Genomic DNA, 16,158 nt, shown 5'->3' with positions numbered 1-16,158 from the left:
TGTCTAATGAGTAAGGGAGGGGGGGAGGGCAAAAGACAAGAAAGACAGAACTTAGAGAAAGAGGAGAGGTGAGTTGGATTTTTAACAAGAGGTGAAACTTTTAAAAATTATCTTTCCCCTTTTGAATAGATAGGATTGAAGTACTTCAGGAAGAAAAAGGAATTTTTAAAAAAATCTATAACTTGACACAGAACTTATAAACTTTTTTTAGGAGGGATTATTTAACTAATCTTATGTGACATCAAACCCTCTGATTTAGATTTTTCCCCCTCACCCAGGATCTACAATTTGGCAATTTAGAACTATTTCCTTAATTTTAAAAATTAATTTCTAATTTACATTCATGACAAATATAAGGAGTACATTTTAAGGGATCTAATTATTTTAAAATCTATATTTTCTCATTTCTTCAGGACATGTTTTTCCTTTAAAAGAGAATGACTAGTGATACAACTTAGGGAAAACATTTTAGCATTAAAAGTAACAGAGTTTGTAGCTTTTCCGAAATAAGTCTCACCTCTGTATAACTCATAACTCATACAATATCCTCTAAAACTTGAAAGTTCTTCCTCATTCTCCATCCCCCACAAATGGAGGAGGGGGTACATAGAAGTTAAAACATCTAGTAAAACATTACGAAGGATGGCATCTGGCATGCTATTACGGGTTGTTTTAGGTTTCTCTGCCATTCTCAATAATTTCCTTCGGATTTGATTCCACACATGTAGCATGATTTAAACCAAAAAATTTTAGACATAAAGCCGTGAAAAGTACATGTACTATTAAAGGAAAAATAAGACCTAAAGCGATGAAAACTAGGGCAGTCCTTTCCTATCTTTATGATGGGTTTTCTATTTTTCATTCCTCTTTTTCAAGTTAGCTATTTCAGCTAGCATTCAAAATTTATCGACCTTAAACTCCGATATAATTCATTTAGTTACTGCAACATCTCTTTTCAAAGCAGGTAATTACATACTACTAATGCAAATAAAATACAGCTTTTTTAAAGTAATGGTACAGCCTAAGGAAGGAGCAGTGTTGATGAGTATTATGTACCTGTCTACAGAAGTAAAAATTAAGTGGAGAATTGAGACATTTAACTACCAGGGGGTACATCAAGATAATAGGAGGGGAACTTTGAATGCCATAGAATTGAAGGATCTAATTCAGCAGACCACCCTTCAGTTAATCTATGTGGAAAACATAACCTTCAAGGTCACTCCCGATACATATTTTTTAATTTATGATTTTTTTCTTCCCACGGCATATTTTAAAATATAAAAATATTGAAATATTTCTGTCCGTTTAAAATATTGAAGGCAGTTTTCTTTTCAATGTCCATCATAATTTATTTTTAATCCTTTTTAAAAATCTCACAATTCAAATAATTGTATGCTTATAGCTAAGAAATGGATAAAAGAGAAATGTGTACTACACAGCTGAAGAAAAAGCTAATGGACCCGGCATTTATTTAATATCTCCATGCCTGGATTATTCATAATGCCTTTTTAAAAAAATATGTGCTGAGGGGTGGAAGATACATATTTCCATAGTTTCAAATTCTTTCGAAGATTTTTTAAGTACTTTCCCAAACTTGGAATACCGAAAATAGAATCAAAACTTCAATCGAATGGGAGCACAAAACCCCAGGAAATGGGACTTCTGCCGTCCAATCTCTTGACAGTTTTGGAACCCTCATTAAAGTGAGGCGGCCGGGGTCGTGGTGTGGAGGCTTTGTTATAAATACCTCCCGTTTAATTGGTTTGTTGTTTTAAAAGAACCCGCAGCTTACAGGTTAACTGTGGTATATATACAATGATAAGGAGAAGTCCTCTTGGAATTGTAAACGTGCCTTAACTGTCACATCTGAAATAATAGGTCCGCATTCAGTTACAAGATAGAGAAGATAGATGATCTGTTTTGATAACATTTGGACTTGGACACAGAATGGCGCATTTGGAGTGGAAATGGTCGCCCCAAGGAGCTAAGCAGTCCCAGAAACTCTTGGTCCTGAAATTTTTAAAGTAGAGTGTTTGGGAAAGAAGGGTATGAAAGCTGGCTTGAACAGAATTATACACTGCGAAATGCGGGCGGGGGTGGTGGTTTGGGGGGGGGGGCATAGCAGTATTTGCTTCAGTGCTGCCTAACTCGATGCTGTTCAGTTTGAATTGTCTGTCTTTTTGTTTGTTTGCTAGAAAGATCGAGAGTTAGATACCAATCTGCATTAATATGTATGCACATATATGGATATATGTATGTATACGCCTGCCAAGGTCTGGTGCACACTTCTTTTGACAAGAAAATAATGTCACTTCCTGGACCATAAAAAGGGAATTTCACCACTAGCTAGCTCAATCGGCCCCAATACACGTGACGACAGCAATCTTCTCTAATGGATTGTGATCGATTTTTATTGTTAGTAGAGGGCTTCGTGGAAGGGAAATACCCTTCCTTGACCCGATTAGGTTACTCTTTGCGCCTTATCTAAGTACTTGGGGCAGCCCCGAAGGAAGATCGCCTTGGATCCCACAATGAAAGGAAAATAAAACAGAGAGGGAAGTGAGTCCGAGAAAGAACGGCCCCAAGAGAGAAACGAGCCGAAAATGAACAAGATTGGAAATCCTTCCAATCTTTCGGCAATAAGTGGAGAGGGTAGAGAGAACCTGAAGACTGAACGTTTGTTTCCTTCCTTAGTCTAAACACGGTTTCCTAAAAGGAGAGTGGGGAAGGACAGCGGAATACCATTGCAATTCTTCCTTCCTTCCTTCCTTCCTTCCTTCCTTCCTTCCTTCCTTCCTTCCTTCCTTCCTTCCTTCCTTCCTTCCTTCCTTCCTTCCTTCCTTCCTTCCTTCCTTCCTTCCTTCCTTCTTCCTTCTTCTTTTATCTCTCTCTCTCTCTCTCTCTCTCTCTCTCTCTCTCTCTCTCTCTCTCTCTCTCTCTCTCTCTCTCTCTCTCTCTCTCTCTCTCTCTCTCTCTCTCTCCGAAGTTAAGTTCGGGAAGTAGACTGCTCTGAGGAGTCAATCTACAGTCGGGAAAGACTCACCATTATTCTCCTGACAGGGAGATGTCCTGTCCAGTCTCACATGATGCTCTGCCCTTTGGAGAGGATTGAAGGCCTGCACACATTTGCTGGCGGAGGTTTTGCTGTAAAAGGTCTCATTGTCTAAAGTTTCCATAACGTGCTCCAAAGTGCCTCCTGCTCCCATGTAAAAGTCACTGTTTTTACTCGGCTGGTTTTTCAAGGCAAACTTCTCGCTCAGAAAATCCATAATCATCTAAGGCTGATGCTAAGCCTCCTTTAGAAACACAGAGGCTGAACTGTGAGCTGGGGGAGGGCAGGAGGGAGAAGAGAAGGAGTGAAGGAGGGAGAGAGGATGAGGAGAGAAAGGAGGAAGAGGAGGAGGAAGGAAAAGAGAAAGCTCCGGAGCTGTTTTCACTCTGAGTCTTTAATTTGTCTTGTCTTGAAAAGTGGGACCAGAAGTTGCTTTTATATCTTGAAACTCAGCAGGGCTCTTCGGGCAGCCTCCCATTCCTAATGAATATGAAAATAGGCAGCTGCCTAACTCCACCCCAGGTTCTTTCCCCCTCCCCCCACTCCAAACCTAGTCCCAGCGCAGAGACGGAAGGAAGATCCAGGCCCCTCTTTAGACAGCTCCATTCCAGACAGACAAACGCCGAGGGGGGGGAGGGGTGGCACAAACCCGCAGCAACTTTGCCCAGTCGCACTGGATTGGCATTTCTGAGGACATTTGTAAGATAGAAACAAATACCGCCCCCCCTAACCTACACACTTTCCATCTGCCTCCTCCTTCCTCCTAGCCCCCCCCCAACTCCCCCCCCCCCCCCCCCCCCCCCGCCTTCTCCTTAGTCACTAGCTCCTGGAAAGATTTAGAGGCATCGCAGAAACTTGAAAGCGAGTAATGCTCTAAAAGGCTTTTATTTCATCAGTAAATCGCTTTTGTAGAAGATCCACATTAATCCAAAGCCCAAGGAACCGGATACATTGGAAGCCATTAGCTGAACAGCAATGGCAAGCGCTACTCCTGCTTCCTACGTAGAGAGTATTCGACATCCTATGGTGCATTATGCATTCACTTTAAGAGTGTGTGTGTGTGTGTGTGTGTGTGTGTGCGCGCGCGCGCGCGCGCGTACGTGCGTTCGTTTCTCCCTTCCTTTCTGGAAAGCTGTGTGTAGATGTGGTGGTAGGCATCGCAGAGAGAGACAAAGAGAAATTGAAACAAGTGAGACGATAATATCAATCGAATTCTCCACTCCACACCTCCTCCAGCACCAGCAGGCAAATCTTCCCGCAATGGAATCTTCGATCTATATTAAGCGAGGCAAAACTCCCTTTGGGAACTCCAAGACTTATCCTGCCCCTCTCCAGTCTCCCGAAATTTTGTAGCGCCAATTGGAAGTATTAGCAAATGCAAAAGGAATGGCACTTCTCGCACGGATGAGGGTGTGAGGAGGCAATTGAGCACAGCTTTTGAAGTGGCGCGGTGACAATTAATCTCAAACACAACCCAAAAAAATTGGCCAGAGGAGGTAGAGAGAGCATCCCTGCTCTCTGGCCCGAGGCACGTGCTGCTGCTAGGGACTCTAACCCGAGCTCAAGGAAAGAGTAAAGAGCCAGAGTGCAGCTGAAGTCGAATGGGGGGGGGGGGGGGGTGCCGGGCTTCTAAGCCCTCTAGCTGGGAGTTTGCCCTGGTGATGTGGAGAAAGTCAGACGCTGAAATGGGAAGGAGGGAGGTAAAAGGGAGGCTGCCTTCGTAGTGCTGGCTAGGCCTGACTCTACTTGTCAACGATTGGATCATGGAGCCACTAAGGAAGCTGAGAGATGGTGTAGAGTCGAAAGCTGGCGCCCTTGACCCAGGACCCAGGTCCCAAACTGAGAGGCGGGTGCAGCTGGGCGCGAAAGCGTTCCAGAGAGTCCCTGGCAAGCAAGCCGAGAGGGGGAGAGAGCTGGGTACCCATGCCTGCCCCTGCAAGGGCCAGGGCTGCCTCTTCCCCCCACAGGGCATCTAAGAGGCTCTTTTCCTGCCTGCCACCGATTAAACCTGGAAGCTTCGGGAGCCAGAGCAAAGAGGGAGAGCAGGGGCGGGGAGTGAAGGGTGAAAAACAGGGATTGGTTTTGTCTGAAGAGGCTGGCTGAAGCCTTGGGGAGATAGAAAAGCAACCATTTGGGCTTCAGGCAGACCCAGACTCCCAGCCTGACAAGGGTTCTAGCCAGGCCTCATCTTGCCATGTAACCCAACTCTTTCAGAATCAAGCAGGAAGGCCATCTGAAGGTCACTTGATGGTCTGTGCCACTTCCACTACCACCACCCCCAAACACACACAAGCCTGCACCCAAAACCCCATGGGGATACTCATGGCTGGAGCTGGGCCCCACAGAGCTTCCCCTCCTGAAGCGAGGGAAAAGAACATCCTGCCCGAAAAGCAAATCAACCCCAGTCCCCGTCAGCCCGAGGGACTGGAGTGGGCATCTGCCAGTCCTAGTCTTCCGGTCCTAGCGTTTTTTCTGCCATCAAAGAGCAAAGCGTTCTTTCTGATTTCAAAAGACGTCATTGACAGTAGTTTTACATCTATCCAGGAATTAGGTTGATGGTAGTGATGGTACGGAAGACAGTGCTGCAGGGTGCATGTGTGATGAAACCCAACAGCTTTATTATGAACGTAGATTTTAAAATGGCTCACAAGCGAAGCATCCTAAAGCGTGAAATGTAAGTGTCCAAAGAGCATGTCCAAAGAGCCTAATGAAATGCTGGGGAAATAAGCTCAATGTGTATTCACAGCAAAAGTCGATTTCTGGAGCTTGCCTTGACGGCTCCCCGAGGACTCTCCCCGCCTCGTCTGCTTGCACTAGGGTAGGTGGACAAATGAAAACAAACAAATAAACCGAAAAGGGGGGTTAACTAGCCAAGGCACACCTACTTAGACAAATAGAACTGCATGCTAGCTTCTCAGTTGTCTGCAGTGAACAAGGCAACCTGTAGAGTCAAAATCACCTCCATTACCCTCAACCCAACCCATGCCATGCTTCTTTGCCTAGTTTGGGATCGGAATGAACACCTTCTCAAGAGTCATCCACCTTTGAAACGGTGTGAGTCCCTTGGGAAGCGTCCCAGGGCCTTTATTGTGCTTCTGCAAGAATGCGTCCTCTCCCTTTCCGGAAGCTCTCATCACCCTCCCAGTGTGGTCCGCTGCAGGGTCTGTCCTGCCCTACCTTTCCGCTCTCGTTTTTCTTTTTTGTTTCCCCTGGCAACCTCCCCCTGATGCCTGATTGCTATCGGTTTTCCCTCTTTTGGATTCCCCGCCCCCCCCCACTCCCTTTTTAAAAAAATCTACAGCAGCAAGAGCAACGTTTATTGCTGACTTAAGGAAATGCACAAACAGTCCCTTGACATCAACGTATTTACGCCATGGAACCATGTCAGATTGTTTATAAATATGTGTCTTAAGAGCCCCAAATTCCTTGAAAAACGTTCGGTGTCTTTTAAATGAAAGACATATGATGCTAGGTTGTGGAAAGCCCGCAGAGCACTTTGATACCAATAAAGGTTCGGCTTAAAGGGAGCTAGGAAAGTGCAGGGGAGCTGGGGAGCAGCAGCTGCCTTGTAAACCAAGATACTCCCCTCCCTGCACCACCCCAGGCCCCTATACATCAACTCCACTTTCGGTGGTGATGGGAGAGGCAAGAGGCGACGAAGGCTGGAGTCGGGAGCCGAGCAACCTCGGAGGGAACTCAAAATCCATTCGCCCGAGATCCTGCTTGTGTTTTGGGACAGGCAACCACATGTGCCCCTAACAGAGGGAACAGCTAATGGCAGACGCCCATAACAAATGCTTAATCTGCAGTTGTTGGCAAGAGGTTGGGGCTCTCGTTGCCAAGAGCTGCGTTAAACGGGGTTTGCAAGTTTAAAACGCTGCTCCTCGAAATGACACAGTTGTGGTCACTGAAGCATTGATAATGCAATTAAAAGTAATCACTCTAATGACAACAAAGGTGATCCCACGATGCCTGGAAGTCACACGGAGAGGAGTCAAATGGGAGACAGTCTTTTCCTTGCTGAGGGCTAACTTGAGACCAACCCAGTCTCCTCTGGCCTGATGCGATGAGGATAAGAAACCAGGAAATTGAATGGAGGGCTGTGCTGATAACTGCCCAGCTTCTCTAATCCTCCCTGACGCGGAGTTTCTCCCCAGGGAGCTTCCTGTAGGTGCAGAGAGGGTAAGGTGGAGATACTGCGAAAGAAACTAAAGTCGGATCCTAAAAAAAAAAAAAAGCTGGAAGGAAAAGCCAGGTTTCGGCTGGCAGAATTCAGTGAGGTAGAAGATCTTGGGAAGATTGATTCAGGCACTTTATTCCCAGGACCCTCTGCCCCGCCCTCCCAACTTCTGCAGAGATGGAAAGAAAAGCGGATCTCTTTCAAAACCTGAGGATCCGACCCCCTGGTCCCTTTCCCTTCCTGTTATCAGGGAATTTCCCTCGCACACCATTCCTCCTTCGCAGGTTTCTCACCGCCCCCAGTTCTGAGTTGTCTTCTTTCATTTTTCTCGAGGCTCACAGATAGCTGGGGACAGAACTTTATTAGGGGAAGGGAGAATTGGAAAGTGATTGGGAGGAAGTCTGGCCTCTGGGTCTTCTCAAGGGCAGAGTTCCAGGTGCCGGGTCATCAATTACCTTGAAACAGAACAAGGACCTCGGAGGACCTTATCACAGATTCCCCAACTCTTTTCAATTACTGATCTGCTTCAGGAAGATCGATTCCACATTGCACCCTACCGTGGCTGAGAAAGAGGCATCAGTGGCCCAAGTGGCCCACCTTCTTGTCCTTCAAGGGTGCAGGAGTTTGAGTAGCCGCTTTAATGACAATTTGATGGAAGCAAGGAAGTGTTGCAAGACGAGAACGACTTAGCTTTAACTGGAGGAAGTTAATTCTTCAGATATTGTCTGACACCCGGTTTTCTTTCTTCTTCGCAAGCCTTAGAACACTTTTCCCAAGACGTTTACTTCCTACTCCCCCCACCCCATCCCAACTATTATCTAAAGGGCTCTCCTAGGGCTCCACACTGGTAAAGATTCATTCAAATGGAAAGGGACCGAATAGCTGTAAGAACATGGAAATCCTGATGTGAGGTCAATGGCGGGGAGGGGGGAAAGAGGGGGGGGGGAGAAAGAAGGGGGGAAAGCTAGTCACTGTTTATTACAGTATTAGTTTAGAGTTCAGGACTAGCAGTCCTGTCCAAGGTAACTTTTCCCTTCTCTTCATAATTTCTCATTAGTTAAAAACTGCTTTTATTGCCTCCCCCAACCCCCGTTTTCTGGACAAACATATATTTCTGGAAAAGAAAAATATTTTCTATTTACTTAATCCAAGCAATAGATGGTATAGTTAGTTCTCGTTGCTCTTTTTTTCAACTTGTGAAAGGAAACCCCACGATTCTACAGTAATAAGGGAATGACAAGTTAGGACTTCAAGATCTGATGAATTTCAAGTGTACCAGGGAGAAAAACTAAGAGAAACTCTTACTGAATAAGATCATGTCAACTGTAAAAAACCAAGGGAAAGAGGGAGGCAGGAGGAAATCTTTTATGAAAAAGTACTAAAATAATTGAATGTCATGTACTTTGGCTATAAGCCAAGAAGCTTAGAATGTGTTTGTGTGCTCCCCCGATGCTGGTCGCTTAGAGCTGGGCTTCATTTCTAACCCCCACTCCCACCTCCTCTGAGTGAAAGGTAAAGATATATCGATTAGGCACCTCGCCCCCAGCAACTAAAGCGGCTCTGATTAAAAGCAAAAAAGAGAGAAAGGGAAAATATTTATTAAATTCGCTGTCGGAAATATTTTAATGCTTTCATTTAAAAATTTCCCTCCCAGCTCCCAACAAACTAGTGTACACTTTTTATAATATGCAATGATAAGGCCAACAAATCTCTGAAGAGTCTCTGAAGTGATTGAAAACAGCGAGCTTGGTCTTTCCAAGAGTGAAATTTAGAAATTCTCGAAGAGGATGGATATTAATTCTCAACTGGGATTTTGATTAAAAAAAAATCTGTTTTCTCCCCCCAAGTTTTTTCCAAGAGCATTTCATATTTTTAGGGTTCGACTAATTCTCTGTATTTGGGGGATCAGGGGCTATACTTTTCTTTCCAAAATCTGGAAGGGGGTTGAAACTTCCAGATTGTTAGGAAAATAGAACCCTTTTAAAAGGAGAAAATATTTGACACTTTCAGAAAAAGGCCATTTTAGAAATGGATCCCAGACCATTTTCAAAGTGTCAAGAAATATCCTAAACTCATCTTCAATATGCAATGGTTTGTGCATTCCTGTTACAGAAATATAACCTCTGAAGATCACAAAACATCCAGTCTTGGAAACATCCAGTCACCTGGCCTTTCCTCTATAGAAGTTTTGTCATTAGAGTTCTTGAAAACAGTGCTCTCTGCAGATAGTGCCCTGGAGTTGAAGCCGGGCTTTAGAGGATATTTGCATATTAACGGAAGGAAGCTGACGCTTATTTGTATATATGTAATATATTATGGCTCTCTTCATTTAAATATAAACTGTCATATTTATTGTTTCCATCTAAATAATTTGTATTCTATTCTTGAGCCCTTGTTTTCATCTGTAAATAGAAATCATTTACCTGTTTAGGTCCTCCTTCCTCCAGCTATTTCCCATTGTCTTTAAAGATCAGGTTAATTTATTTTAAGGTGTGGTTTTTTTTTTTAATTAAAATTCAGCTTTTGAGACTATCTACATCATCTTGGGCTATCAATCGCACATTAGCCTTCTTCATTCTCAGTTTCCTACTCTATAAATGAAAGGGGGCTGGACGATATGATCTCTGAGGTACCGTTCAACTGTAAATCTTGATCCTCTGCCCCTGTTCTTAATGGCAGACCTTTCTTTGACAGGTATGTACTCTGCACACACACAAACACAAGAAAGGCGAGAATGACAATGACCTCGTTTTTCTTCCTTTTCCCTGAAAGAAAACTCTCACTACAAAAGGCTAAGGCTGGTACACGACGTATTTTATAGGAAGAGGGGGAGGGGAGGGGAGCAATGTGAAGTTTCTGGCCTTAACACAGACCCCGCCAAAGCAAAGTCGGAGAGAGTTTCACTGTGGAATGAGAACTCCAAGCGCAAGTAGTCCCCAAACAGTCCTCTCTCTTTACCTTGAGCTGCTCCGAGAGAAGTATCCACACTCTTCGAAGCTTGGTTTGCCGGACCCTTTGTGCAGGTGCTAATCCGACCTACAATCCCCTTTCTCGCTAGGATCTCGAACCCCACACCTCCAGAAAGATCCCAGTGGACTGGGAACCCGGGAGTGCTTGGACAGTAGTCCCTCCAGCTCCCGCCCCCGCCGCCCTTTTCAGCAGCTGAAAACTGTTTGAAATCCATCTTGACTCCTTTGCTACACTAATAAATTCAAGAGGCAGATTAGAAGACAAACATAAATATGTTTTTCACATCAAAGGATTAATCACATAAAACCTCTCCCTTCCCCTTGACCCCCTAGTATGAATAAACAAGCTCGAGAGAAAGTTAAAGATGAACATTTGCCCTGGCTCTCCCCACCCCCAAACTGCTTATTTGGGTGTGCTTTTTGAAAGGGAGGACTTTTAACTCCCTACTTCTCCTTATCTTGAATTTTTGCACTCAAAGCCATCAGTGACCTCATTGCTGGGGGTTGTGGCATCGGGAGAGGGAAGAGGGCGTTACAGTAGCTTCTGTCTCCAAGCATCTCCTACAATCGAGATGGCTGTGGACTGCCCTTTACCCCAAACCCGGCTTGCCCCCACCCTGAACTTTTCCGGAGCCTCGGGGATCCCCAGTCCCAAAGACGCAGGCCATTCCCTCTCCACTAAGTCTCCGTCTCTCGGGGATCTCCTGCCAGCTCACCCAGGTTGTCCAAAAATAAGAGCGATCGGTGCTCGCTTTGCCTTATGGAACTAGGGATAAAGGCGACCCCCAGCGCTTCAGGGCGAATCCTCGCCTCACCAGTTAAGTGTAAGGAGCCAGATTGTTTTGGGTTGCCCAGGGTAGGGTTTTGGTTTTTTTTTTTTTTTGGGGGGGGGGGGAGGGAACAAGAATTTATACAGCGCCTACTATATGCCAGGCACTGAGCTAAACCCTTTACAAACACCTCAGTTGATCCCCTCAACAGCCCTTCTAGGGCTGAGGGATTTAAGGAGGGAAAAGAAGGGCACCCATCCCTCACCTGGCTCTGCCCGGTTTCAGTCTCCCACTTCGGAGGCTACCGCTTTTCAGCATGCAGGGAGACCTCAGGGAGAGAGTGAAGGGAGATCCACATTTAAACCTCCAGCAACTTGGAGCTGCCCCGACTTGTTTGCAGCAAGGGACCCTCCTGACCCCTTTGGGAAGGTTCTATTCTCGGCTGACAAAGGAAAGTTTCGCTTTTACTATCAGCCTGAAAATGCCTAGATGAATGCAGAAAGGACTTTGCGGTTTCCCAGTTTTGCTACTACTATTTCGTCCGTAGCCCTTTCTCCGCTTTAAGCTAGAACTCCTGGGAACACAGCACATTTTAAGCTTTCCACCCAAATATTGATATTGGCAAATCAAATCAGCCAACCATCCCTGCACAGGACAGTCCTCTTTTTGTCTCACTTGTTGGCAAACAAAATGAAGCCACAATATCACAAATTTCTGAAGAGATCCGCGGACTGAAGGCAGCAGGAGGGTGCATAATAACTCTCTTTGACAAGAAAGTTTTTTTTTAAAGGAGAAGCGTTCCCCCTAGTTCTATACACCACCCAATAGTGGGTGAACTTTGCTCTGTATTGGGAAAAGGCTTAAGTCTCAGGAATGTTCCTAAACTGGGATTTGCCAATGCTAAGCAGCCATCTGAGCCACCTTGAAGACGTTTAGTGTACTGCCATTGTCCTGAGAGAAAGAGCCTTCATGAAGCCAGTGTCCAGAGCTTTCACAGCTTCAGGACCAGCACTATTCCCAACACATTGTATCAGGTCTCTGAGGAGCAGTGCTGGCTAGGGATCCCCAGAACTTCTGGGTAAGTCTTAGAATGCCTCGGATTAATGCCAGTACACAATGTTAGCCGGCAAAGAGCAACAGGCAATTTTTCAAACCCATAACAATTTATCTACATGCAAACAAAGAATAGGGGGAGAGTGAATAATGTTATTGAATATATTTTATACCAGATATCATAATCAAAGCCATTCCAATGAGTTAGAATTCCTGAAGTTTGGCTAAGTGTTCAAAGAGAAAACACATGTTTGTTTTTTAAACCCAACACATTACAATTATCTCTTTTAAGCAATTCATTTGTGTCATTTCCCTTATTAGGTTTCTAGTTCCCATTTAAAAATCAATTTTGGTCATTTAACAGTCTCAGTTCTTCACATAAATCTAATTTTAAAATATTTCATCTTTGAGAAGGGACAAACATCCTCAATACAACTAGTCGTGAATGATTTACTAGGAATAGAAGGGGCTGTCCTCCTCTCACCAAATTTTCTTGGAGTCTGTTTCTGTAGTCATCTGCCTGTGTCTTGTTGCCCTTCCCACTAGCAGAATCAACTAATCAATAGATATTTGTTAAATGCTTACTATGTGTCAGGCACTGCGGTGGTAAATTCTTTGAAGGCAGGCACTGTCACTTTTGCTTTGGATTTCCAGTGCTTAGGACAGAAAGGACATATAGTAGGTGCTTAATAAAGGCATATTGCATTGAATTGAAAGGTAGTTCTGAATAATAGACCTGAATTTCTTTATTTTACAGTCTTGATATTTCAGGTCTTCAATCTGTCTTTACTGTGCATTCATTTCCCCCTATATTAAGAAATTCTTAAGAATAAAATAAAATCTAACTAATTGAGTATTCTGAGTTGAAAACAACTGTCCTTTAATCCTGAGTTTTTTCTAATATCAATAAAGTCTTGAAATAGGCACTAAATCTAAGATGAATGAATTAAGGAAAGACATTAGATATTTTAACATCTTTTTTTTATTTTCTTCACATATTTGAATCTATATTAAAATTTATTTTGAAAATGGAGAATAATTTTCCTGGGGTGACATCTTCTATTAATACATATTATCCACTGGTACTGACATTCCAAAACAGTGAAACATACCCATCTGTTTCAGAATCACTTAAGATCACCTGTTACATCATTTTTTGTAAACTATGCAACAATAGAGACCTACTTCTATATATATATACATATATTACATATGTATATATATATATATAAAATAGGTCATGTATCACAATGAGTTCAAGGAGGAAATGTCCAAGTTATTTTGTTGCACAGGATTTTTGTTTTAATAAATACAGTTAAAACCAGTCAGGGACTTAAGTGTCCAGTGCTTCCTAAAGTAGAAAGTAAATCATACAAGCCCTCAGTGCAAGGACAGGAGCTGTCCCATGAAGCAAGAATCCCCAAATGTACATATGGTTGCATCTAGTAGTATCAGATCTTGCAAGGGAACTTAGAGAACTCCTCAAATAACCACTGCTGTCCTCACAAGTCCAGACAGTGTAGCAGAGACTAGGATACCTGAAATTCACCTCTTCTTCCCTCATTCCCTACATCTACCTCCTTTTCCTCTTGATATACCTTGTAGACCTCTAGAAGACCAGATTGAAGGCACAAGACTTGGTGGGGGACCAGTAATTTGAAATTTATGATAATTCTCTTTGGGTTGGGTTAGTCTACTTTTGCATTTCTGTAAAGAAAGGGTTTGTTGGGTAAATTAAGAGTGTAAATAATAAGAAGACCACAGAATCTTAGCCTACTTAAAAGAATTCACTGTCGTAAAGGGCCATAGGCTTTTTTTTGGTAATATGCAAGTGAAAAATGCTAATTTTGAAAATTAGCCATAATCAATTCCAGTCAAGCAACTCCTCTCCTTAGAGAATTTAGTTAAGCAGTTAGCTTAAGTAACTGTAGCACATGATAAAAACAAAGCTGAATTTTGCAGGAATATTTTATAATTCAGAGTTCTTTAACCAATTCTGGCCAATTTTCTCAATTAGTAAACATGCTGTAATTCAGGACAATCATTTTTTGTTTATTTTTTACCTTTGTTACTATTAGTAATTGACATCCAATTTCATTCAATTTAGAAATGTTAATTGAGAACTTACAATATCCATGTACAAGTGTGCTGTGATTGCTGCCTACAATAGGTTTTCTGAAAAGTTTCCTGATCCCAGGTGAAGAACCCTTGGGAAGGACATAGAGATGGGGTTGGGGAGAAGGATCTTCAATAAGAATAAATTGGTTTCCACCGTGAAGAATGGAAGGGAACAAAGTAAAAAGTATTAACCACTTACTTTGTGCTCAATGCATTATGATTAAACAATGGGTAAACACACAAGTAAGAGGTTTTTTGTTTGTTTGTTTTTTGCCTAGGGGTATAAGAGCAATGATTTACCAAAGAAATTGACCCAATCTGAACTATTCTGCTATATTATGTCTTTTCCAAAAGATTTCTCTAGGAAACCTCCTCACTCCTACTTTTAATGCCTAATTTTCCCCTGCCTTCAATCCAGAGATCTAAGCTTCTCAATCAGTCTTATAGGTGATGTATATAAATAAATCAAAGCCTTTTATACTAAAAACAAACAAAATGAAACAAACAAGGAAACAGTGAAAGGAAACAGTAGTCCCTGCCCCCAAGGAGCTTACATTCCAACGAGGAAGGAATACAGCACATAAGAGGAGGTTGGAAGGGTGAGAGAATTCCAGGCAGAGAAAAGTATTCACAAGGGAACACGAAAGTAAAATTGGGAGAGTCAGAAACATAGCTGGCAGAAAAACAAAGCTTGGTAAGTCAGGCCTCTTCTCCAAAAAAAGACTCACCAAAGGGAGGAGGGAGGCAATATAGCAAAGGGGTGTTCCTAGGCAAGAAAGCTCCAGGTAATGAAAGGAAATTTCAGGGTCTGAAGGCAGTTGAGTCATGGTAAAAAGAATCAACCAGCGATTAGTATAAATACTGCAACACAGTAAAGTCACAATGTTATGATTGGTGTATATATACATATACATATATGTATATATACATATATATGTATATCCCTCATATATAATATATAATATTTATATTATATATAAACTTATGTTTATAGAAATTTATACATATATATTAGTGGACTAAATTAGTGTCTTTTTTTTTATAACTTTCTCTAGCAGTAACTGCTGTGGTGAGAAAATAGAATATTGAGGGTAACTCGGGATATGGGGATTAGTAAAATAGAGAGCAGGTCTTGGAAAAAGGTGACCATGGGATTGAAGTAAGCAGCATTAAGGTGGGTGGGTGGGGAGAGAAAGTGGAGAGAGATGTATTGGGAGAATAGGGGACCTATGACTACAATGAGGCTACAAGGAGATTAAACAACATATCCTATTGAAATACAAACCCAGAGAAATTGAAGAACAATTGTCATTGCTTCCTTCTGGCTTTCCTACCTCCATTTTCTAGATGGCTCTGGGATAGAGTATACCTGGACTCAGGACCCTTGAATTCAAATCTAGCAGCAGATATTTACTAGCTGTGTGACCCTGAATAAGTCATTTAAGCTCTGCCTCAGCTTCCTCAACTATAAAATGACTATAATAATAGCTCTTAGCACAGTGCCTGGCACATAGGAGGTACTTAATAAATACTTATTCTGATATTCCCCCCCCCCCCTTTTCTAACCCATCCACCATATTACTGCCCCTGTAGGTTTCCTAATGAAATTCTGAATTAATTTTTCTGTTCAAACCCTTCAGTGGTTCTTGTATTAAGGCCCTCTATAGACAGTCTCCAGGTTATCATTCTACTTTTGTCTTAAACTATTTCCATCCTCACTCAATATCCTATTCTCATATTGTCTTGGTTCCTACTGTGATCCATGGTAGAACAGATATACTATCCTACCCTAACCCTCCTACCACTCATTGCACGCACTGAAATATTAAGTTTCTTAAGGGAAGGAACTATGTTGCTATTCTCTTTTCTTGATGTTTTCTTTTCCTGCCCCTAGGTCTTAGCATCATACCTACCACACATAATACCTTCCTATTAAAGTTGAAGAGCCAACACAGATCCATCATTAAACAAATATCTATTTGATACTTACTCTGTGCCAAGAACTGTGAACAGCTC

At 42.7% G+C, this 16,158-nt stretch overlaps 1 protein-coding gene across 1 annotated transcript in view; it reads right to left on the bottom strand.

Annotated features, from left to right (window-relative positions):
• Window positions 1-3,729, bottom strand: part of ALX1 (ALX homeobox 1) — a 33,475-nt gene extending 29,746 nt beyond the window's left edge. The window contains exon 1 of the mRNA XM_001364420.4: window positions 3,044-3,729. Within this exon, the coding sequence (XP_001364457.3) occupies window positions 3,044-3,275 (232 nt within the window). The 5' untranslated portion in view covers window positions 3,276-3,729. The remainder of the gene's footprint in view (window positions 1-3,043) is intronic.
• Between the last annotated feature and the right edge of the window lie 12,429 nt (window positions 3,730-16,158).

Source organism: Monodelphis domestica, chromosome 5, assembly GCF_027887165.1.
Source record: "Monodelphis domestica isolate mMonDom1 chromosome 5, mMonDom1.pri, whole genome shotgun sequence".
NCBI lineage: Eukaryota > Metazoa > Chordata > Mammalia > Didelphimorphia > Didelphidae > Monodelphis > Monodelphis domestica.
The sequence above is the reverse complement of the archived record's forward strand: the minus strand, read 5'-3'. Positions and strand labels throughout refer to the sequence as shown.